The 23,265-nt window shown below is 43.1% G+C and overlaps 1 protein-coding gene across 4 annotated transcripts in view; it reads left to right on the top strand.

Moving 5' to 3' along the window:
• NEURL1 (neuralized E3 ubiquitin protein ligase 1) overlaps positions 1–23,265 on the top strand; it is a 154,075-nt gene that overhangs the window by 55,985 nt on the left and 74,825 nt on the right. Inside the window, exon 2 of one of the 4 annotated variants that reach the window (XM_071748347.1) lies at positions 2,321–2,495. The exons of 1 other annotated variant lie outside the window; for it this stretch is intronic. Coding sequence is in view for 2 of the 3 variants with exons in the window: in XM_071748345.1 (XP_071604446.1) it covers positions 11,702–11,735 (34 nt within the window). In the remaining variant the exon portion in view is untranslated. Of the gene's footprint in view, positions 1–2,320; positions 2,496–11,073; positions 11,177–11,638; positions 11,736–23,265 lie in introns of those variants that run through there. 2 more of the 4 variants (XM_071748346.1, XM_071748345.1) reach the window with 2 other exon arrangements.

Raw genomic sequence — 23,265 nt, 5'->3', positions numbered from 1 at the left:
GTGCATTCCTTCTGCAGTCTTTAGGTGTTTCCAGTGCATCTGCAAAACTGCAGCCCTTGAAGTGATGCATCTGGCACTTCCTGAGTCCTGGAGTTTGCTCTGTGCCTGTGCCAGACAGGCCACCATTGCTGCTGGACATGAGATGTGAAAGGCTGGAAAAACCCACACAAGTACAGAGTAGCTCATGTTCAGGTTGTTTTAAAATAAAATTACACAAAGCCTTGTTCAGTAGGAATGTATGTGCTTAAAATGCATTGAGCAAAATCTTTACTTTTTAAAGCTGGGTGTGGGACATGGAGATCCACACTTCCAAGAATCTCCTGTGCTTTCAGGTGCTTAATATTTGCAAGTCTGGCTGGGAAAAAGATCAGTTCCCCTCTTGCTGAGCTCTTTATAAAATATGACCTCCTGGTTTATCAGCTAGATGGGAGCTGAAAGTCTTTTGAAATGTGTCGTCTCTCTCACCCCCTTTCTTGTTTCTTGTTCTTCTGTCTTGGGCTGCTGTGTAGGTTGCTCTCCAGTTCCTCACACCATTTCTCTGCTGTCTCCCAGTGTGGGTTTGCTGCCTGCATGACTGATCTGCTGAGTATCCCTGGGATTTGATGTGATAGTCCAGGTCCTGTTTTTCTGTTCTGCTTCATTATGTGTTATGGGCCCAGAGAGTAATTAATTTCAGAATACCAGGCTTTCCATAGTGACTGCTCAGCAGCCATCTCATTATGATCTTAAAGATACAAAGCCAGATGCTTTCATTTATACTAGATAAGGAGTTGGTCTCTGGGGCTTGTATGATCAGTTCCCAAACTGGTAATTTACAGAAATACTTTGCCTTTTACTTTGCCTTGCTCCAAGAATTTAAGTTTATGAGGACTACTTCAACAATACATTATTTGCAACAAATTTATCCAAATTCTTTTCTATTCTTGAGTGTGCATCTGAATCTCGATGTTGTATTTTTATCTTTTTTCCTCTCACATGTTCTTCTGTTTGGTGTCTTTATAGATTAGCGTGACTATCCAAATGGAAAATCTCTTTCTAAATATGACTCAGCATAAGCAGCCTTTACAAGCTTCAAACCTTTCCCAATCATGATACTCTCATACTGGGGAAGTGGGAGTTTAAAACCATCCTCTGCCTATGGTATATTACTTATCCATCTTGATAGGTTATTAACTACAGCAGTTTGTATGAGTCTAACATAGCAAATGTCAGATGTTGTTTCCATTTCTGCTTTTGTTTTGCTTCACTAGCAAAATTCTTATTGTTTTCAGTGGTGGCAAATTAAGCCCTGCATATGTTTCATTTTCATGAGCCAGCAAAAATATCTATTCTCTTTATTGTGCCCATCTCCTTTAAATATTTTTGTATGTCTTTACATACCTCTCCCACACAAATTTCAACCTCTTCCAAGTTTCCTTCCTTGACTCAAGTTGTCTAAATTATAAGTATTGGCTCAGACTGTGGTCTTACCCAGCTAAGTGTCCATCTCTGCTGTGTGATAGAGGCACTACTTCTGTTTGCTAGAAGGTGAAATAAGGCATTGAATAAAGATGCTTTGGTGTGTTGCCTGAGTTTTGAGGTCAGGCTGTTAGATGTTTCACGGATTTGCAAAGCAGCAGATAGCTAAATGTTATCAGCAATATACAGTAGATTGTGGGGAAAGAAATACAAGCTACTGATCTTTTGGATTGCCTGAGCAATATCCAGAGGGAATGACAGGAGCAAAAAACACACACCCCCTCCCAACAAGAGCAGCCAACTTGTAGGGGAGTTACTGGGGCCACTGTGGTGTGAGTTGCCCAGATCTGTTAGATATTCTGTTAAATAAGCCTCTGCCCTTACAGTTGTTACTTAGGTTTGTCTTGAAGCAAAATCTCTTCTGGAAAGATCACAAACTCTTAAGACATTGATCTGGAATAGACATGTAACTATTAAAAGGGCTGTCTTATGAAATAACATCATGTCCATGTAATGCACAGACCTGTCCTGCTAACACTGAACATGCAAGATACTAAACTTTTCATGCCCATATCTAATGTTCCTATCTTAACATGGATGGAAAAAGATTAGTACTTCTAAGCTACTCTGTACTAAAAATGAACAACATTCTTCTGTACTCCAAATACACTCTGCAGCAGCAGGGAAAACAGTCTCCAGAGTGGGATGGAGACCCTGGTCAGCCCTGGGGTAGGGTTGTGGAAATGTCAGTGGTCTGAATACCCTTTATGTGAATTAGAAGTGAGTCACAGTACAATGTGATGAAGATCTGGTTGAAGTTGGGGAGTGTTGAGCATCAGCTGTGTCTGTTTTGTCCTTGGAGGTGAAGGCTGGGTGAGAGTGAAGTGGGGATTCCCCAGGGAAGAGCAACCATCTCCTGTGGACAAAGGCACACTGCTGTCACAGAAGCTTTGGTGTCGGCTCCTGAAGTTACAAGGCAGGAGGAGATGTGTGAAAATGTCCACTTCTACCCTGACAAGTAAGAAATACAGCAAAAGGTGTGTCTGCTGATCCATTTCCAAAGAGACATGTGAAAATTTGCTTTCAACAGAGCAGTCTAACCAGATAGTTGATGCAAACCTGTTTAAACCCCCTATCTGCATATGAACCTTCTATTGCTACAACTGTTCTGATAAGCTGCTGAAAATGGGCATTTTGTCTGTGTGGCCACGAAAAGCTGAAGTGACACAAGACATTGTAGTTGGCACGTAGCTGCATGGGTAAAAATGCTTTTGTGCAGATAAAACATCCCCAGGACATAAGAACAGCTGAGTTAAGATGACCTGATAGGGAGGGAGAGACGCTCTGTTTGGGCTGGTGTTGTAAATGATGTCATTGCTGATTTTTACTGGCTTGGGATATGGCTCACAGGTCACCTTAAGAAAGCAAATAGCTGCACAGAGCAGCATAGAGGCTTTGAGTCATTGTGTGGAACATATACTTTGCTCCTAATAAACAATGTTTATACCTCATTGAAACTCAGCTTCTTGGGTTCTAATTCTGTGTAGGAACCACAAATATTATTTTAGACCCTCATGCTGATCAGGCTTCAGATGTAAATTATCTGCTCAGTGAACAGTTATGCTGGGGTCAGATTCTGGCCATTATTAGGAATACGTGAATTTAATAAAATTTCTTGTTTATATCTAAGTTAACTTTTTTTTTTTTTCCCTCAGATAGGTGTGATGTAAGCTAGGTATAGGTGTGATTGTATTGTTTTCCTGTGTTCCATTAAAAGCAAATAATAGTTTGGAAGACTGAGAGAAAGAAGTGTGGGAAGAAGCAGACATCTAAGTAAAACATATGTTGAATGGGAAAAAAATCACTCACTCTGAGTTCTGGGCCTGTGATTATTTCCACATGCCTGGACCGTATCACTGTGCTGTGTGCCATTAATGTCATTAGATGCTCTGTGCCAGAGTGGATTTTTTGCATGTGCTCATGAGATTGCAGGATTGGGACCCTGATGGGTAAACACTGCCAGTGCTGTGTCAGTGCTTGGGGTGTGTGTGCTGTGCGTGGAGGTCTGCATCCTTCCAAACCCCCTCAGTGCTGTGTGTGTGGGCACATGCCTGGCCAGCCCAGAGCTCCCTGAGGTGCTGATAACTGCCTGGCTGGTTAACCAGCCTCCAGGCAGCAGAGGTTGTCCTCAGCCCTTTCTTAAAAAAAAAAAAAAAAAAAAAAAAAAAAATTTTTAACTGACGGTTGGTGCTGGAAAGAGGTACAGTTAAAAATAAGCTGAATGTTCCTACTCAAAGGTGCCTGTGTGTCTGGAGAAATGCCAGCCTTTCCTCATTGGTTTTGTCAGGACTGATTTGTAAGAATATGGGATGTTGGGAGCCATTGCCATTCTGCTTGGTTCCTGGTGAAAGGAAAAGAGATTTGATGGCTCCCTCCAGATAAAACTACAGAAGACTCTTCTAGGCTAGAAAACAACTTCTATTTTCTTTTATTTTTATTTTCTTTCCTTTCTTTTTTTCTTTTTTCTTTTTTCTTTTTTTTTTTTTTTTTTTTTTTTTTTTTTTTTTTTTTTTTTTTTTGTGTTATTTGAGCCTGCCAGATTGGTCTGTTCTCCAAGTGTGTGGGCGGCACAGAAGAGGATGCTGAGACAAAGCATGGGGGAGGGAGGAAAGAGAAGTGAAAAAGACCTTTGGATGGGAGGCATGGTGTATGGGAGGAAGAGAACACCATGGCAGAGACAGTGTTGTTTTGGTTTGAGGAAGTTTGCAGCAGATCAAACGAAGCTGTGGTAGGTCAGAGACACTCAGTCTAGATGCTGTAGTAATGAATATATTAGCATGGTTTAGATCCTGGGCATACAGACATTCTTCTGCATTTTGTAATTTTATGAAGTTTGTGTCCTACTGAACTCTTATTCCTCCTAATGAGGATGTTGTATGAAGGGGTGGCTGGAGTGGAACATGACCCTTACTCTACTCAGTACAGTATTTGCATTTTATGTTCATCTGATTTGTACTTTGATAAAGTAGGTCCAAAACAAATGGCATTTTGTGAAGTTAAAGCTCTGATTTTGTCCTGTTTAAATTCTGTTTGCCTTAGCTGAAGAACTAATTTCTCATTCCAATAGAAGCTGTCCCCCAGTCTACTCCATCTGGCTCGTGATCTTTCATACTTTTGTGAGACTGAGTTACATGCAATGTCTTTTAATTTGAGTAACAGAAGAGAGGAGTTAAAAGGTGTAACAAGGGAGAAAGGGTAAATTTCAGATGAAATTCTGAAAGCCTGGAAGGGTCAAGGATGACCAGGTACAGGACTGCAGTATCTGGTGAGGTAGAACAGGAGATCAGACAAGAGATGAGCAATAGATGAACAAAGGTAATGGGAAAGGGCAACAAGTAGCAGGCATTATATGATTGGTTTGCAAGATTGATCTTGCCTGGGCTGGAAAATTTGTCCTTGCTATTCATTTCATCTTTGCTCTGCAAGGATGCCCTTGGAGTATTTGACCCCCAGCTTCTTTGGTTCCTTGAAGTCTAATGTAAAAGAGCTTGCAAAAGCAGCCCTGTAAGGACAAGTTTTATAAATAAATCACATTTCCTATAGGACGGGCCTGCAGCAGGAGGCAAAGAAGCTTCAAGCTCACCCCTTCATAAGCAAGGGGTGCACAGGGATCCAGTCCTGTGACAAGACTGGGGACTTTCCTCTGTGACCCCAGGGGCCTTTCCAAGCCCAGGCTGAAACTTGATGTGGGCACACGTGGTGAGGGACGTATTGTGGACATGTGTCAGGGTCCTGCTTGCCCGTCCTGCCAGGTCGGAAGGTTTCTTTTGGACCCCACTGCCCTTCACCGCCCTCCCTGAAGGACTTTCAACTGGGTAATCAAAAGGTGTTTCCCTGCTGGGCTAATATTTACATCACAAACATACGGTGCCTTTGCTTGGTTACAAACATCAGTGCATGAGAGCGAGAGGCTTTTCTTTGAAAGGGCGGGACAGGAAACACAGAGGTTATTGTCTCCTGACGCTGTGGTTGCTAAGAAAAATCTTTAGAAATTATACCTCTGTGCTGAGGGAACGTTATTAAGATTACAAAGTCAGGCTCTCAAGAGCTGGTGCACACAGGAGTGGAAGTTGTCTGTCTAACCTTCATTTGTACCCTGGTGCTCTCTGATTACCTTATTTACCTTTATGGCTTCGCAGAGCTCCTGCCTGTGCTCTTTCCAGAGGGCACCAAATGAAGATTGTTAGAGTGAGTTAACCTGTTACTCTTAAGGTCCTCATTTAACTTTTTGCAAAAAACTCAAAATATACTTCCCTAGCTCAGTCAGAGAGGCAACGCTGCCTGCAGGAATATTGTGAAAACAAACCTGATGTTTGCTCAACAGTCACATGTTAAAATGGAAAGTGCCTAAAAATGTTGATGATTTCAGCTGGTAATTTTGTTTTTCAGTGAAGTGTTTGGATATTGCCTATGATAAAGTGTGAACAAGCTACTTTATATAATCTAGAAGTACATATATTCTACCAGTATTCCCTGTAGTTCTTGTGTGGAAAAATACTATGCTTTATTGCTAAAGGCTGTCGTAGTGCCTTATCACATGGGGTGATACTGTTTAGGTTTCCAAGCATTTAGTAGCTATGGAAGTGGGCTTAAAATAAGGATTTCTTGGTCCTGCCACGCTCTTTATGTGCTACACCACCAGTCAGAGTAAAATTAAAGATGTTCACATGAGACTAAAGAAAATCTTTGCTTGAAGATAGAAATTTTAGTTTTGTTTCTGGTTCTCATGCTTGTTCTGAAAGCAAATGACAGCTTTGCTAGGTGGGTGTTATAAATCAGCATTCCTTTTTTTTTTTCTAAATTGCATTGTTTCTTCTAGTGAGATACTTTTATCTTCATTTTCCATTACATTTGGATAGGCCTGAGATTCTTTTGAAATGTGTTGTGCTTGTTAGCCTGAAATTACAGAGAGAGTCTAAGTTATTAATATTAATTTAACATATAAAGAAAGATGAGGACTGGAGGCATTCAAAGGCATAGTCAGTGTCATGCACAGCACTGGGCTTTACGTCAGGAGTGGGCTTTTGGCAATGGGGATATTGCCCCAAAGCAGGCACAGGCTTTCTGTTTCATCTAAAAGTTACTTTTCAGAAACTCTGTTTAGCCCAGTATAAAGCTTTATTGCACATCTTACACTGAAATGTGATTTAGAGATTACGCTACCTTGTAGTGTTCCACAGGGTTTTCTCAATATATTACCCCTGAAATATGCAAGGAGGAAGGGGCACTCTTGGCTTTTGGAGCATTAATTTCTTTCCTGACACCTTCATACACTGTGTTGCTGTCTTTGAAGATAAACCCAGTATCCAGTGGGGGCTCATGAGAGCATTTGCATGCTGATGGAAAAATGTTATGCGTGTCCATTTCTTTGCCTTGCAAATCCTTCTCACTGCTCAGCCTCCTGCCAGCGCTGCTGTTCCCCTTTCCATTCCTCCAGATGGTTGTGCAGGGAGGTTATGATAAAACACCCAGCGTTGGCAGGGTCAGATTTAAGCTTGGGATGTCCATGGCAGCTTTGGCTTTGCATGAACAGGGCTTGCAGCCCCTGAGCAACAACATGAAACCTTGGGCTCACATATTGCTGCTGTATCTGGTTCATGGAATCAATCTGCATTCTGGACATCCATTACAACACCTCACTGATGTTTTCATTGCCCTACTGAGAGGCAGCCTCTGTCGTGGTGCTGCTGAGGGTCCTGTCACTAAAGGAAATGCAGCTGATGTCTCATTTATGTGGAGTGCAAATGGGAGGTGGATATTCAGCCTAAAAATTTTCCCTGTCCTCAAATTCCCCATCGTGTTTTGCTTGCAGAAAATTGTACTACCTGGTTGTTGGCAGTTGGGTTACTGTAGTTTGTGGGTATGAGTGGTAATTTTGATTTTTTAGGATTTCAATCCAGAATTTTGAATTTCCTTTCACTTACACATTGAAATTTGGCTTCCATCCAGAGCAGCAGCTTTATAATAATGAATAATGGTAATAATTGATGGCTCCTTTTTAAAACATAAAAATCACATAGGGAAAATTCCCTGTCCCTGGCAAATGTCGGATTGATTTCCTCAGTTCCCTGCTTTCCTCCCAAACCAATATTCAAGGAAACTTTTTGGACCATTTCTTAGCAGATATCTCTATCTGCTGCACCATTAAAGCACCCTCAAGAACAGGTCTTACAAGGAGAGGCTGAAGGAGCTGGTTGAGGGGAGACCTTACTGCTCACTACAACAACCTGAAACGAGGTTGTAGTGAGGTGGGTGTTGGCCTCTTCTCCGTAGTGACCAGTGATAGGACAAGAGAAAATGGGTCCAAGTTGTGCCAGGGGATATTCAGATTGGATATTAGGAAAAATTTATTCACTGAAAGAATGGTGAAATATTGGAGCAGATTGCCTAGGGAGGTGCTGGATTTGCTATCCCTGGAGTTATTAAAAAAACGGATAGATGTGGCACTTTGGGAGATGATTTAGTGGTTAAGGTGGTGTGGGACAGACGGTTGGGTTTGATGATCTTGAAGGTTTTTTCCAACCATGATGATTCTTTGATTCTGTGATTCTGTAAGAGAGATTCTGTTGCTAGTTTTGTCTTGCTCATGAAGAGTAAACTCCACTTTTCCATAGAGCCAAGTCCAGTTTTAGTTCCATACAGCTTGCATGAACTGGAATTTCGTTTTCCTGTCCTAGCTTTTGTATATGTGTAATTATATCATTGATCTCCATGAGATGGATTTTCCATCTTTTCCTTCTTCCCCGTGTCTGCACCTTTTTCTGTGTCTCCTCCTGTGCAAGGCAGGTTTCTGCTGAGCTGCTTTTCCCCACCATTTTTCCCTGCAGTTCTGTCTGATGCTTTCTCTCAAGTTAAAATGGGCTGTGTGGCTGTCACACACATGGATGTCTTCTTGCAGACCATGGTGGGTTTCTGGCATCCTCCTTGTTGTCTGCTTGCCTTCTGACCAGGACACCAGGGAAGCAATGCAGATGCTCATGAGCCTTTGTCTACACACCCAAACCCACTGCCCAATGTCTGGGGCTGGTGGGAGAGATGCTCTGTTGTCTGCTCAAGGCCATTCAGCAAGAACCAAGGTTTTAGTCTTAATACAGAGCCTGATGACCATGGCTCTATGTGCAGAAGTCCTCTGCAGCCCCAACATTCTGCACTTGTGGTTAATAAGTATATGTAGCAAGATCGGACATTGCCTCAAAATACTCCTGTCGCAGATTTTCTCCTGGCTTGGACAGCAGCACTGCTTGGCCAGAGCTTGCTGTTCATGAATGAGAATGGATTTAGAGGCTGGGTTTCTCTTGGGTCCACCCCTAATGCCTCTGTCAGTGATTTAGAAGGGAGAACAACTGGTGATATTATTGATTTTTATACTTGATGCTAAAACGGAAGGACAAAGAAATACTCCAAGGGGACTTCGAGGGAATAGGCATAGGGAACTCTGAAATACTAACAGGTGGCAGGCAGATTTTCCTCTGTGTCTGGAGAAAAATCAGAAACATGAAAACCAGGAGGAATTTGGAGAAGGGCAAGATCTGAAATGGACTTGGAGGTGATAAGAAAAAATTGTGAATAAGTTCTAGCACAACATGGCTGTGAAGGAAAAATTTGTCCTCTGGCAAATGACCCTCAAGGAATTATCATGAAACAGGGCAGACAGACCTTTTGACTGCCATGGATGGCATTGTGGGGCAGCATCCCCCAGGAGCTGCTCCACAGCACTGGGGGAAGTTAAGGAAAGGGGGATGCTGGATTTTTTCAGAAAAAATTTAAAAAAAGAGAAAAAAGACAATTTTAAAATAAATTGAAATTGTTCATCATTTTCTGCCAAACTGGATGACTCATTCTGGCAGTCTGCCCTCCCCAACCTCCCCCTCTGACAAACAAATAAAAGCCAGTAAGTTGCAAAAAAAATGAAAATAATCTAAAAAGATAACAATTCAAAATTTTCTTTTGGTATATTCAAAACAAAGGGCTTAATGTTTTTTTTTTTCCAGACATCATTTCAGAGCTGGATTCAATGACCATAACTTGAAAAAATGAGGTAAAAATAACTCTGAAAATGAAATGCTTCATTTTGAGTTAAAGAAACATTTTGTTCAGCGAGATGCACAAAGCATTCGGGTTCGGGCCAACGTGAAATTGTATTTTTTTTCCTAGCAATCTCTTGGTTGATGCAGTGAACCAAGAAGTCAATTATTCACAGAGCTGTAGCAAGATTAAGGTAAGAATGGAAAGCACAGCTTGAGATGAGAAACCTAGGAAGAAAATTTGGGGTTGAATGTCCAAGTCAATCTTCATTCCTCTGAGCAGAACGTGGCAGCTGATGGGGTGAGCACCCAGGCCCTTTGCTGCCAGCCCAAGTGGGTGGGCTGCCAGCCCGGGGACAAAACCAGCAGTGTCCTTGTGTCAGCCGTATGGGAGCCGAGCAGGGTGCCGTGATGGGTTGGTATGATCCAAGAGATGTCCTACACTCGTCGGGGTGTGGGGGGGGCCATGCTGCAGTGCTTCTGGGGATGCATCCTCAACCCGCACAGCTGCTGCTGTAGATGCAGCATCGTCTGGGAGGGGAAGAGGAGAGGAAAGAAAAAAAAAAAAAAAAAAAAAAGAAGAAGAAAAAAAGAAAAGGAAGAGTCTTCTGCCAAGAAGCTGCTGTAAGCTCTGCAGAGTGTGACTTTGGGCAGGGAGGAGCTCAGCTAGGGAAGAGCTGCTGCTTGGCTCTGGGGTCTGGGTGCGAGACTCCTCGGCCAGGCAGGCGGGAGCCAGAGGGTGAGCTGGCGGTGGTGCCTGTGGCTGCTGCTGGGCGGCTCGGGAGAGGCTCCTCTCGCAGGTTGGGAACGCTGGGCACAGTTTTTTCCTCACGCACGCAGCGTTAGTGCAAACACCCTGACTGTGCTTTTTGGCTTAAGCTTTTTTTTGCACTGCTTGTTTTTTCCAGAAGTGCTGATACCTCAGCACCCAGCCATCCTATGCAACAATCTTTACAACACAGGCAAGAGAAAATCTTGTTTCCCATTTTTCCGGTGGCAGAGCCGAGGCAGTGCGATGGCAGGATTTGCCCAGCACCATGGTAAGAGTTGGGAGGCAGAGCTGCACTCGAGGCTGCATAAGTTTGACTCCCGCTCTTTCGCAGAGTGAAGAGCAACTGCCGCGTAGCATAAAGATGCATGAACTAGTTTTAAACGAGCCAGCAGGGTTAAGCCGTGGCCGGCTGTGGCAGCTCGGTGCCTGCTGTGTTAATTTACCCGTAGAGCAGTGGATAGGAAACACACAGGGAGATGTGCATGTGGGCAGGGGCGTGCGGTGCCGGAGATTGAGAGGAGGGAAGGAGCAAGCTCCTGCACGAACTGCGAGGTGCAGGGAGCAACCGAGGGACCAACCCTGGCTGCGGTACCCCGTGCACCTACCTGCACCACCCTCGGCATGCCCCTGCTTTTATTAACGCTGGCCATTACCCATCAGCAGAGGTAATGGGGTGGAGGGCAGGAAACATTGTATCGGGGCTTAGCTTGCAAGCCTCGCACAAAAGAGTTTACGGGGCTCATGTTTTTATTATTACAGTCCGTGGCAAACCAGTCTGCATTTCAAGCACTTCTTCTTTGCTATTAAGTAATTAATAATTAACCAGCAGAGGCCGTCGAAGACTCTGGTGCAGTGATGTCTGGTAATAATTTTTTTAAACTTTTTTTTTTTTTTTCTTTTCCCCCTCGCCCCCCCCTTTGCCATTACAGATACCAAACCGCTGGGTAGCGAAAGTTACAAATGGCCAAATTAGTTAAATTTCCTAAGTGAGTTTTTAGATTTTTTTTTTTTTTTTTTAATTTTTTTTCCCCAGTGGAATTGGCAGTGCTTTTTGCTTTGTTCTTGGCATTGCTGGGTATCGGTACCGCCGGGGGTTCAGCCCGGCCCGCAGCCCCCTCCCGCAGTCCCCGGCGACGGCAGCATCGCGCCTGGATGCCTTTACCCGCTGCCTTCTGCACTGTGGGACCGTGTGTGCGGGGGGCGAGGGGACACACGCTGCACCGATGAAACGCCGGCAGCTATGTCAGGAAGCCGCGGAGTCTCCTCCTTCTTATGTAAATAAAGATGACAGCTCGGCGCGGGGGTGGGTGGAGGCTGCGGGGCTGCCGGCTCCCGCCTGGGCCGGGGGCTGCGGGCACCGAGCGGGGCCCCGCCGGGCTGCGCCGACATGGGGGGGCAGGTGACCAGGAGCCTGCTCTACGGTAAGGACCGAGCCCACCGCCGGCCCCTCCGCTGCGGGGGGGAGGGGGACGGCTGGGAAAGGTGAGGCTGGGGAAGCGTGCTCGGCCCGGCCGGCGCTCCTGGAGCATCCCGCTCCCGGAGGAGAGCTGGCTGAGGAGGGAGACCGGGCTGGGGCTGGTCTGGTCTCGCCCTGTTGCCGAGATGAGGGACAAATACCTGTCCGTACAGCGCTGCCGGCGTGCCGAGAGGTGTCAGGGGCAAAAAGAAAGTAACGGGGTGTGTGTGTGTATACGTGCTGTCTGACAGCTCCCACCGGCACAACAGCGGCTCAGCGATGGTAAATGTTACTTACGAGGCTGCTTAGCAAGCTCTCGAAACAGTCACCTTATTTTCCCTTTCCAACAGCAGGTTCTTCTTAAAGTAAATTCTGGTTTATTTCGTTTTAAATTGATAATTTTAAATAGGTTTGGAGTGAATGATTGTTTGAATGGGGTGGTTTCAGGCGAAGCTAAAGCCGTTCAGCTCAGCCTGCTGTCTGCCTTCACTGGGTAATGCAAAGAGGGGAGATGGGGAGCTGGGATGGAGCTGGAACATCCTGCACAGGCCAGAATTTGAATCTATAGACAGTGTGCAAAGTCTGTCTGCACAAACCTCATGGCAGAAATACTTCTGTGAGAATACTGCACTCCTTAATATTAAGCTTGCCTGTGGCTCTGAAATGTTCTCTTTAACTTTGGATGTAGTAAATGAGATGTATGCTCAGTGTGGTATGAGTGTATTTTCAGCAATACTTCCTTGTTACAGTAGTAAATATGGGTCTGAAAGATGCAGGTAAAGCATCACATGTACTTGGAGTAACTCATATCCTTTCTGTGAATAGAGATGCACGAGGTATATGCGCTCAGGCTGTGAATATTCATGTTATAGTCCCGATTCTTTTCATATTTTCCACCAAGTCCAGACCATATAGTTTAAGGAACAAATGGACATAGTTAGGATGTAGATGACTTTGTCCCTAGAAGTATTTATCATGAATGTCTGAATAGAGATTTTTATTTGTTCATTGTGTTCCGAAGTTTCATCAGTGGTCTGACCTGATTTCTTCTATAATCTCGTGATATACATGCTTTATACAGAATAACAGAACTGCCAGGTCACCATAAAAAAAGAACCCTGTCTGCTGTCTTGTGATTTAAGTGCCTTTTCCCCTGTGAAGCATTATTTGAATGAATTAAAAAAAAAAACAACCCAAAAACAACCCAAACAAAAAAACCCAAACCAAACAAAAAAACCCAAACAAACAGCAACACAACTGGCTGGGAAAGAATAATAGCTCTATATGTTTCCTGTGTGTGCCAGGGTCTTGGCACTCCTGCTGAGGCTTTCTCCTGCCTGGAACCAGCAGTGTGCTGCACAGTAACCCTGCAACTTCTGCCTTTCTGTGATTCTTCTCCAGCAAGCATGGTTCTCCCTAATTTTTATTGTGCTGGGAGAAGGAAAATAATGAGATGTGGGTAATTAGCTCAAATTTCCCTCTTCATAGAGGAGGGCTACAGGCTGTATTATATTCAGAGGTAATACACTGCTGTGTTTAGCAAAGCAATTCTTAGGAAAAAAAAAAAAGGATGTACATTATATTTTAAAAAATTAAATACTAAAAAGTAATGCAACAAAGCAGGTTTAACAAAAATAGACTGCATCTGCACTTGTGGTTTGTCTGTGGCTAGTGTTCTCCAGTCCCATCTTTCTGTTGAATATTTCTGTTTCAGATATTGCTCAAAGTAGCTGGGGAAAGAAAACTGAAACCTTACCCTTTTCCCAAAATAATAACTGAAAGTTACTGTAATGATACTGAAAGAAGCTATATTGACAGCAGTGAGAGCTAACATCCTTTGTTTGCACAACAAGGTAAAACTAATTTGTATCATCTAGATATTTCTGGTGACCTCTCTGCAAGAAAGACCAAGCTTTCCACAAGCACCTAAGTAATTTAACCTGACTGAAATGTAGCTCAGATGGCAAGATACTGCATGGGCTGGCTGCTGCTGGTTCTGCTGAGCCAGTTCTGGGGAGGCAGCCAGTTTTCCCCAGATGTGTGCCCAGGAAGTGGTGTGTCAGGTCCCTGCCTCCTCCAGGGCCCACCCTGACCTTGGTAGGATTGGAAAAGTAAATTAAGATAAAAGCTTCTGAAGTGGATCACGAGGGAGGCACCTTTCAAAAAAACATAAAATCAGGGTGGTGATATTTAAAAGCTGAGGGTGCCTTGATGTAAGGACAGAGGTTTGTAATAGTCAAATGCAGCCATACACAGACTGTCATGATGAGGAACACCTTGCTTTATCGTCTTTCACTCACAAATCTGTTTTCAAGCAGCAAAGTAAAGCTATGCAACATTCCTGTGGGGCAGAGGAGTCTCAGGATCCTTTGGCATGGTGAAAGCCATGGGTGGGCCAAGCATGATGCTTGGGGATGTGTGGTCAGTGGTGGGGATGCTGGGTGTCCCTGAACCTGCATTACTACTTGGGTCTGTTGTGTGAAGTCCTGCAAGCTGATTCTGTTTGAGCCATCCAGTGACATACATGCATTCTTGTATAGGCAGGCATTTCCTTGAATGAAAATTCTGCTTTCTCATTTCCATGGTGGCAGTGCAGGAGAGCCATGCTAGTCTGTCCTAATAGTGGAATTTGTGGGTGCTGAATGTCCCTGGATCACCTGATGGAAAGCTTCCCACCTGTCGAAAATAAGGAAAAATAAGGTTTGAACCAAGGTCACTGAATCATCAGTTGCGTGAGTTTCCTGGGAGACACCCATATCTGACTTCATCCCTTGCTAAGACACAAACCCCAGTGGGCTTGTTCCACCTTTATTTTTGAAAGGAGATACCTGATGGCTCGATATCTATTGACATGGGAGCTGGTCACTGGTCACTCTTCTGCTCTGTGATCTGGCATGCATTGGCCAGGTGCTCTCGTGCAGTCTCCTCTTACGTCCCTGCAGTTGGCACTGTGATGGTCTCTGCTCCTCTTCCTCATTCCCTCTATTTCCCACCACCATCCACAGAAGCCCTTGGGATTCTATCCAGAGTATTCTGTGAAAACAGAAGGAAAGTCCAAATAGGAAGTTCAAAAGTAACGCAATCTTAGTGGACAGGATCTAAACTTGCTATTTTAGAAGTAATACCTATACATGTGGTGTTTAATGCTATATTAAACAAGAAATGTTAATGTGGTTGGTTGTGGTTCATCTCACTGCTTTCTTCAAGAATGACTTTTTACAGTGGTATTTCTGTAAGAGGCAGAATTTGCTAAATATTTATATTAAACTACTTGCTAGCTAATCATGCTTGAAACGTCTCTAATAGATGTATATGCCATAATACATGTGTTCTTGTTAGTGTTTGATTCAACTGTCACCTACTGCAGTAGTTTTTAATTCCTCCTAATGGCTGTAGGTGAGATGCTATTTGTGGAAGATCCTGTTCTTAATTTTAGGGAATCAAATCCATGAGTTTCTGTCTGAGAAGAAAACTAAACACCTGGGTTTTTTAAATTTCTTTTTCACTCAGAACCAAACTAGCACCCAGTGATGGTTTCGTCAAGGAAGTTGCTGCCCTAAGATGGGAAAGGGATTCAGTGTATGTAGACGTGCACAGGTTAGTGATTAACAAGTTCACATCTCCTCAGAGGGCTTTTGACCAGCTAGAGTGTACACAGTGGATTAATTCATGTGCAGGGGATGTGTGTCTGGGTGTACCTGCACATTTGCTCAATAATCTTCCCTCCTGCAAGTCATAATTACTAATAAGTCCCTCGTTGCAGGGCTTCATTTTATTTTTGCTTTAATTACTCACATGTCAGAGGCATTCATCAGTGTTTTGAGGTGGAATAATTTTTACAAGGAGCGGGGAAAAAGGTATCTTGTGACACATTTTCCAAACCGTAATTGTATGACATTGATGTAATTGCAAAGAAGTCCCTAGTGAGAACCCATCAGTTTTTTAGCCTGGGAAGCAGTAATGATTGACAGATGTGATTTTCTGTCTGAATTGCTGAGTTTTTAAGCTGCTTGCAGATGATGCTCTGTGTGGGTACAATATTAATAACTGCTTATGTGTCTTTGTGTGGTGTATATAGAGGCCTGTGTAAATACTGTATTTGGCCAGGTTTTCCCTTTACTACATGGGGATGTAGTTTCCCTTTACTACATGCCTGGTAAGCAACACAGCCACAGCTGTGTGGTTGTGCCTCAGAAAGTGAGAAGGAAGCAGGAGTTATGGTGTAGCAAGTCTCCATCCATGCTACATGGCAACAGGAGTTTTGAGTTCTGGTCTGGATTAATTTTGCATTTAATTGGGATAATTTTTTCCATAGACTTCCCTGCACCTGGTTGTTAGTTTCTTCCTGTGCAAAAGAGGTGTGAAGCACTGGCATTGTCTTTCCTCCGTGTTTTGTTCTCCCAGAGAACAATTTCTGGGTCTTTCTCCCACGTGTTGGCAGGAAGAACGGGATGTTTGGGTGTGATGTGGAAGCCCTCGGACCTGGCGAGAGCTGCAGAGCTGCTGTAGGGCTTTGAGGAACAGCAGAGGGTGGAGGCCATTTCCCTAGTGTAAAATAGCAACTGTATGCAACTTCACTTATTCTTACTTTGCACAATAGAGCTCTATTTTAAGCTTTCTTTTAATTCCTTGTGATGTTATAGTGAATGGTATATCTATATGCAAGTGGTGAAATCAGCCACACACTTTGTTTCTCACAGTATATTCATTGCTTATACTGCAGGAGCCGTGCTGAATACCACATTTCACCCTTGCAGTTAGTATCACTAAACAGAATTTTACTCTAGTGCACACTGCTGTGCACACCTTCCATTCAATTTCCAGCTTCTCACACCTAATTAAAAATGCAAATATCGCAGAAGAAAGAAAAAACAATAGCAAAAGAAATGAAGACCTAACAACATTTACCTGACATTAGTAAGATTTCTTTGAAAATTGTTATGACATTGAATTCTTATCATATCTAAATTAATGTCTAGGTTTTTGGGGTAAGTAATAGTTTAATGGAGTGACTGGAGGTGGGATCGGCCTCACTAGAGGGGTAGCACGTCCTGTATGCTGCATATGGTTGCTTGTTGAGAACAAATATGGGACTGAGGAGAAGAGGCTTTTTCTAAACTCACTCTGCTTTCAGCAAGATTGGTATAGAGCCCTGAGAACGAATGAGAGATTAATCCTGCTCAGGGTTAGATTAACTGATGCAGAAGACCCTGGGCAGGGTGCCAAAGCAGTGCTGGCATTTGCTAAAAGTGGGGCTCCCAGAGATTATTTCAGTTCATGCCTCTGACCTGTGGCTCACCTGCCGATGTCCCAAGGTGGCTGACAGTAAAGTGTATTGACTGCTGTCAACACTTTTGAAAATTACATGTGTAGTACCTCTGGATATAGAGATTTTCTGGGTAACCACCTTTATACTTGAAAATGGTTCTATTTATTGTGAAAGGCAAACTATCTTTTCACTAGTTGTGGCAGTATTTGACTGTTGGGTCTTGCAATGGTGAGAGCAAAGAGCATTCCCATTCTTGTTTTGTCCTTTGATTTCATGACATTTTCCTATTAATTTTTTTGTGTTGACTTGATGGTCTGTTCTCGTGGGACCTAGGAAAATAATGTTGTTTGTCAGATTTTGTCCTATTTGTCTCCTTTTTGAACTTCTCCCTCTTTGATGTAGAAGTGCGCTTACCTCTGATCCTTCTTCACCTTTTTCTTACTTAATTCTTGTTTTCTTAAGAATTATGGGTGAAATAATTCTTCAATATATTTAGAGGTAGCAGGTGTCTCTTCAGGAAGGTTTTTAGGATTCTCTGACATGTCCTAGCGAATCATTTGCGTGCTGGATCAAAACAAGTACTCCCGAAGCCAGAAGATTCATGTTGCTAATGACATAAATTTGAAACCCAAATATAATCACTATTGATGACATGTAGCAGGAATCAAGAAGAGGTGCTCTCTAGACATATTATTTTAAAACTGATAGAGCTGCTTTTATTTTATTGAGGGATTTTACATTAATGATATCCATACATGCAGAGGGTTGCATTGAGATCCATCTAAAAAAGAGGAATCCTAAAAGAAAGAGAATTTCCTGGAAAGTGAAAGCAAAGCAAAGCAAGAGATTGATCCCTATCGATTGCTCTCGGGGACTGGCAGGGATCACTAATGGCACAGCAGGGTACTGAGCTGGAGGTCAGGAGATATCCTGTCTCCCAGGGGCTAAATAAGAGTGTGGCTGCCAGCCACAAGCCTTGTGGTACCAGTACCCACGGTCAGAGCATATGCTGCAGCTCCGCACGTCGCTGGGCTTTGCTCTAGGGTTGATCCCTATTAGTGTTGTTGTCTCTTCATTTGTCTCCCTGTCTATCCCCCTCTAAATCACAGTGGTTTTATTTGAAAACGTATTTATCTGAGTGAAGCTGGTCCAAAATGAGTCAGAGCTGCCTTCTCTGTAGCTCCTGATGAGTTATTCTCACCGGTATTTTTGTTCCTTGGCTCTGTCCTTGATTATCTCTTGAAGGGACACTGTAATTCTTTGGCATTAAAAATCACATTCAAGATAACTGCAGTTGATTGGGCTGGGGAGCAGAGTCCTTTGGTTTATCTGAGATTTATGTGGGTCTGACAGCATAGCAAAGGGAGTATGCTCAGAGGGAGCTGTGATAATTGATTGGATGCATCAACATGTTGTTCCTGATAGAAACATAGATAACACATTTTAAAGGAAAAGGGAAACGAGTAAACAGGGGATGTAATGAAAGCCATATACATTAATGAACATAATACAGAATGTAAACAGTGTGTTTCTGGTTGCCTTGCCCCCAGCAGCCAGCATCAGCAGAAGTCTGGAGTTCTCAAGTTAAAATCACCTTTTTAAGAGAAGCCTTTGCAATAGAGTAAGGTTTTTTTTGTTTTGTTTTTGTTTTTTGTTTTTGTTTTTTGTTTTTGTTTTTTTTTTTTAATAATGAAAATTATCTCCTTTTTGTGGCTTAGCTTACATCCTTTTCTGTCTATACTAGTAAATGCACCCTCAGACAGAGGGGAAGCATGTGGGGTTTGAATTTGTCCATCACATTGTACGCAAATAGGGCAGTTCTGTGCGGGGGCTGGGTGAGACTGGTCCATGCAAGGTGACCCACCCAGACATGCTGGTTCATCCCCAAGGCTTAAGAAGATGCTCACAGTAGGCTTTGTTGATGAAGTCTGGAGAACAGAAAAGGATCCAACACTTAACCCAGGCAGGATGAATGTGCAGAGACCTCTCAGTAAAAGGTGTGGATAGAAGAGGCACTTCCCATCTTTGACTGCCTCTGGAGAGAAATCCCTATGGATCGAAGCTGGCAGAGCCCTAATGAGAAAGTGCCCAGAACTGACTTGCAGATGGCTTAGTGTGGCTCTGAAAATACTGTTTTAGTCTCACTGCCTTTGTGTTGCTTGCAGCAGTCTCATGTAATTTGCTCTGGCTGCCACTGCCATATTTTCCCTGTGCTGGACCTTGCTGTGCAACCACGTGGCCCTGCGTGGATACCTTGGTCAATGGAAGTTTTTGGCCAACAGTCTTCTCAGTGGTAGCAGGACCTGCTGTGAGGTACCAGGACTGAAAAATGTGTTTTTTAAGGAACAATGAGGCTTTTGGCCTGGCTTAAGCAGAGCTTAGGCATCTAGGCTGCAACTTCAACAGCAGTTCCCATTGAACTAGGAGGTGGTGTGAAGGAAGCACGTGCCTGTGTTTGAGTGTCACCTTGGCAGGTCTGGGCTTCTTTGACTCATTCTGCAAGAGCCTATTCTTCTGTTCCCTTCAGTGCTTCCTAGCAACTGAGCCCTTTGCTTGCTTTCTGAAGTTCAAGTGATCCTCAAGGTACTGCAAGCCCCAAACCTGTAACAGCCAGGGGGAAGCTGTGTAGCCTCAAGGACGGGTTTGAGCCTGTGAGAGCTCTGCCTGCAGAGAGGTTTCTACCTGCAAAGCAAGGATGGGGACAGCACTGTGCAGAGCCCAGGTGTGATGCTACCCCCTGCTTACAATCCTGGAGGGGGAATTGAGCCATAAACCACCTTGTGGCACACGAAGAAGACATTTTAATTTTAGTCTCTGCTGGAAGCACCGCATGGAAAAGAAAATGTGATCAGTATAAAAAAATAAATGTTTATGTTTCTAGGAGCAGAGACCTCCCAAGTAATTAACATCACTTGACAAACTGCTGTTTAAAATGCAAGCAGTTTAAGTGCTGCAGTTCAGCAGGCATTTGTCACAGCTCTGGCGTAAATGCCATGGGCCTGTGGGTTGGTTGCTGCTTTAAAGTAAAGAACATTTCCGGTAAACAGCATTTGCTGAGGAAAATGTCTCCATGGTTTTACTTTTTCTTGTTTGTTGAAACTAAATGCTAGAAAACTGGCCCAATGGCAACTTGGTGGCAAGGACATTGGAGAAATGGTTTTGGAGTGAAATTTAAGTTTCTGTTGCACAGATCAGGCTTTTGGTTGGAAGAAAGACGGGCAGAAATGTTTCATTAGCTTTGGCTTTTGAGAGCAGGAGAGAGAGGGGAAAGGGCTTTTTTTGGGGATATTTTTGGAAGCTACAACTTCAGCTCTGATCTGTCTATCTCTAATATTCACTGACTCAACTAAAAGTAATTTAAATAAAACCTTACTTTTCTCTAGGGCTGTTGGGAGACTGACTGAAGGCAAAGATTGTTAAGAATTGGTATTTTTTCAGAGATTAAAAATAGCATCTTACAAAGAGACTGAAATTAAAAAAATGTTAAAGTCTGTCGGGAAGATAGAAATGTGTGGGGGCCTTTAATGTGCTCAAGTGTCTCAGATCAAAATGACTTCTGTCTTTGCACACCAAGTAGAATCAGATTATGAAATATAAAACAGAGCCTTAAGGATCTAATTCCTTTTACAAACTCGTTATTGATGCTGTGAATTTCATGCAACTTTGAAAAGGAAAATTGCTCAATTTATTTCCTGGTTATCCTAAACTAATTCAGTGCCACCCTCTGAATTTGCATCTTCAAAGGGAAAGAGTCTGTCATTTGTACTGCCGTCTTGTTTTCTGATTCTGAGTGAAGCTCTGTATTTAGGGTGAATGTGAGGTCAGGAGTCCTGCTGGGTGCTGTTCCATCTCTTGGAGCTCAGTCATGGAGCTGGAGCTGCACCTGCAGCATGGTAGAAGGACTTAATCTCATTGTTCATCAGTGGCTTTGCAAAATTAACTGAAGAGATCTTGACCAAGAAGCATGGATATGACCAAGCTCCTGGACAAGCTGTCTCCTTTCTCTCCAGCCTGAAGCTCTATTGCCTGTGCAAGGGTGGTTGTCTCTGTATCTTATTGCTTGGATTTTGGATGGTTACTGACTGTAACATGATCTTGCTCTCTTTGGCTTATGCGTGGCTTCTAGCAGTCAGGCTTAGGGAAGCAGTAGAAAATCTTATATTATGTTAGAAATTAATTCCTGAAATGGAGATGCAGCGATTACAGCTCCGTGTATCTTTTGTAGGCAGATGTGCAATGGCATTTGCCATACGAAGGATAAAACATTCAAGCTATCTATTCCCATGGCAGAAAAGATAAAATGCAAAGAAACAACCTTCAAATGGTCTACAAATAGATTCGAAAGAGTGCTGAAGTAATTCAGGGTGTTTGCAAGAGATGACTTCAGTTCTTAAAATGCTTTTCACTAGAGATCTGGTAACCTCAGCCATTTTGCTGCAAGATGTTTCCATCTCATTATCTGTAAAGTGACTGCTTGAGCTCTCTTTACCCCCTTTTGAGTTACCCCACAGTTTCAGAGCCCTTTCTGCTGCCCTCATACAACAAAGCTACTTGCTGGGGACTCCAGGTCATGCATCATACCAAGCTGATTGCAGTTCCAGACTGGCCAATTGCTTGAAGGGACACTGAGTAGTTCTTTAACATATGATAACTGGAAACTTTTGAGATTCATTTGCTATATACATGACAGTATGCATTTACCATCCTCTCTTAATCCTGTGCTTTGGGAACCTTGTGGTTTAGGAAATCTGTGCTTCGAACCTTGTGGGCAGACTTTATTCATTTTGTCTTTAGTGTGTGGCAAAAGCAGTAGTTTCATGATGCCTATGTGCCTGGTACTGCTGGCTCAGTTGATGCAGGAGATGTGTAATATTGTGTGGGCAACTGTAATCAAGTCTAAATAGGGGCAAGTTACCTTAAATAACTTCAGTACTACAGAGAAGTGATTTTCTGGTGCATCGTCAGAGGAAACAAATGAAGATCTATAGTACTTATAGCTTTGTGCAACTTTGATGACAATGTATTTTGTGTTTTTGCTCTATGTACTGTATTCATAGCAGTTTGTTCAGATTATGCAGTCAGATCTGCTTTTGGGTACAGAAAACTAATCAGGGAAATGCTTCATGGCCCAGAGGTCTGGATTTGCAGACTCCAATTCAACAGCTGCATCTCTGTGTGCTGGCAGGAAGGAGCATCTGTCGGGGATTCAGTGTGGTCCTTATTTAATTATAATTTAGAGCTGTGGCTTAGAGAAAAAGGTGCAATTATATACTAAAAATTTTTTTTTAAAAGTCCAGTGGTCTTTGCTTTTAGAAGAAATATCACTTAGCTGGACAAAGACTAAAGAATTTCTCACATTTTTTCAAGCTACGAAGGGCAAAGAAAATGGACAAATGAACTGGCCTCTACACTTAATTGCTACTTGCTCTTCTGAAATGGTGTCTTTCCACCAAGAGAATAAAGCCTCCTGAGCCCTTTAGTCTTGTTTCGTATTTGCACATGACCTTCGAGGCAGTCACACCACGAATGTGGCTACATCAGGAACAATGCTGTGAATTGCATGACATTGAATTTGTTCCTCTTTCCAGTTTTACCAATATCCCAACATGCAAAAATGCCCTTTTGCACGAATTTTAGAACAGTGTTTTGTTCCAAGTTGTCTTGGTTCTGTAGCACATCTCTCTTCCTTAGCTGTTTAGAAATAAAGTCACTTTTTATCTCCTTCCCAATTACCTGCTATACTTCACTCTACTTCAGTAAATGGTAGCTGGTTATGTGAGTAAGTCTGCAACATATAAAATTGCTGAAGACTTGAAGTCTGAATCGCTGGGAAGTTTCCTTCTGCATAGCTTGCACACAGTGATGTTAACACAATTTCCCAGCTGTGGGAGGCAAAGCTTTCTTGGCACCCTCTCACAAGAAGTAGTGGAGTAGCCTTCTCTACAGAATTGCTAGAGAGGTCGACTGTTACCCAAGTCATAAGAAAATAACCATGAATGTTTAAATGATTTCAGTGAGGTCTTGTAATGAAAGGGCTTTTTGCTTCTAGTGTGACATGTATTTTTGCCTAAGCAGATCAGAGGATTGGAGCAATTTCATGTGCTGGTACGGTGACAGAAGAGGTGTGATGTCACACCCCACTGTCCTTGGGGTGGGGTGTACTGGCCACAACTACTGAATAGCAGAGAGATTCATTCAAATCAACTGAAATTCAAATAAAATATAT

This window comes from Heliangelus exortis, chromosome 7, assembly GCF_036169615.1.
Source record: "Heliangelus exortis chromosome 7, bHelExo1.hap1, whole genome shotgun sequence".
Taxonomy (NCBI): domain Eukaryota; kingdom Metazoa; phylum Chordata; class Aves; order Apodiformes; family Trochilidae; genus Heliangelus; species Heliangelus exortis.
This window is presented reverse-complemented; position numbering and strand designations above follow the sequence as displayed.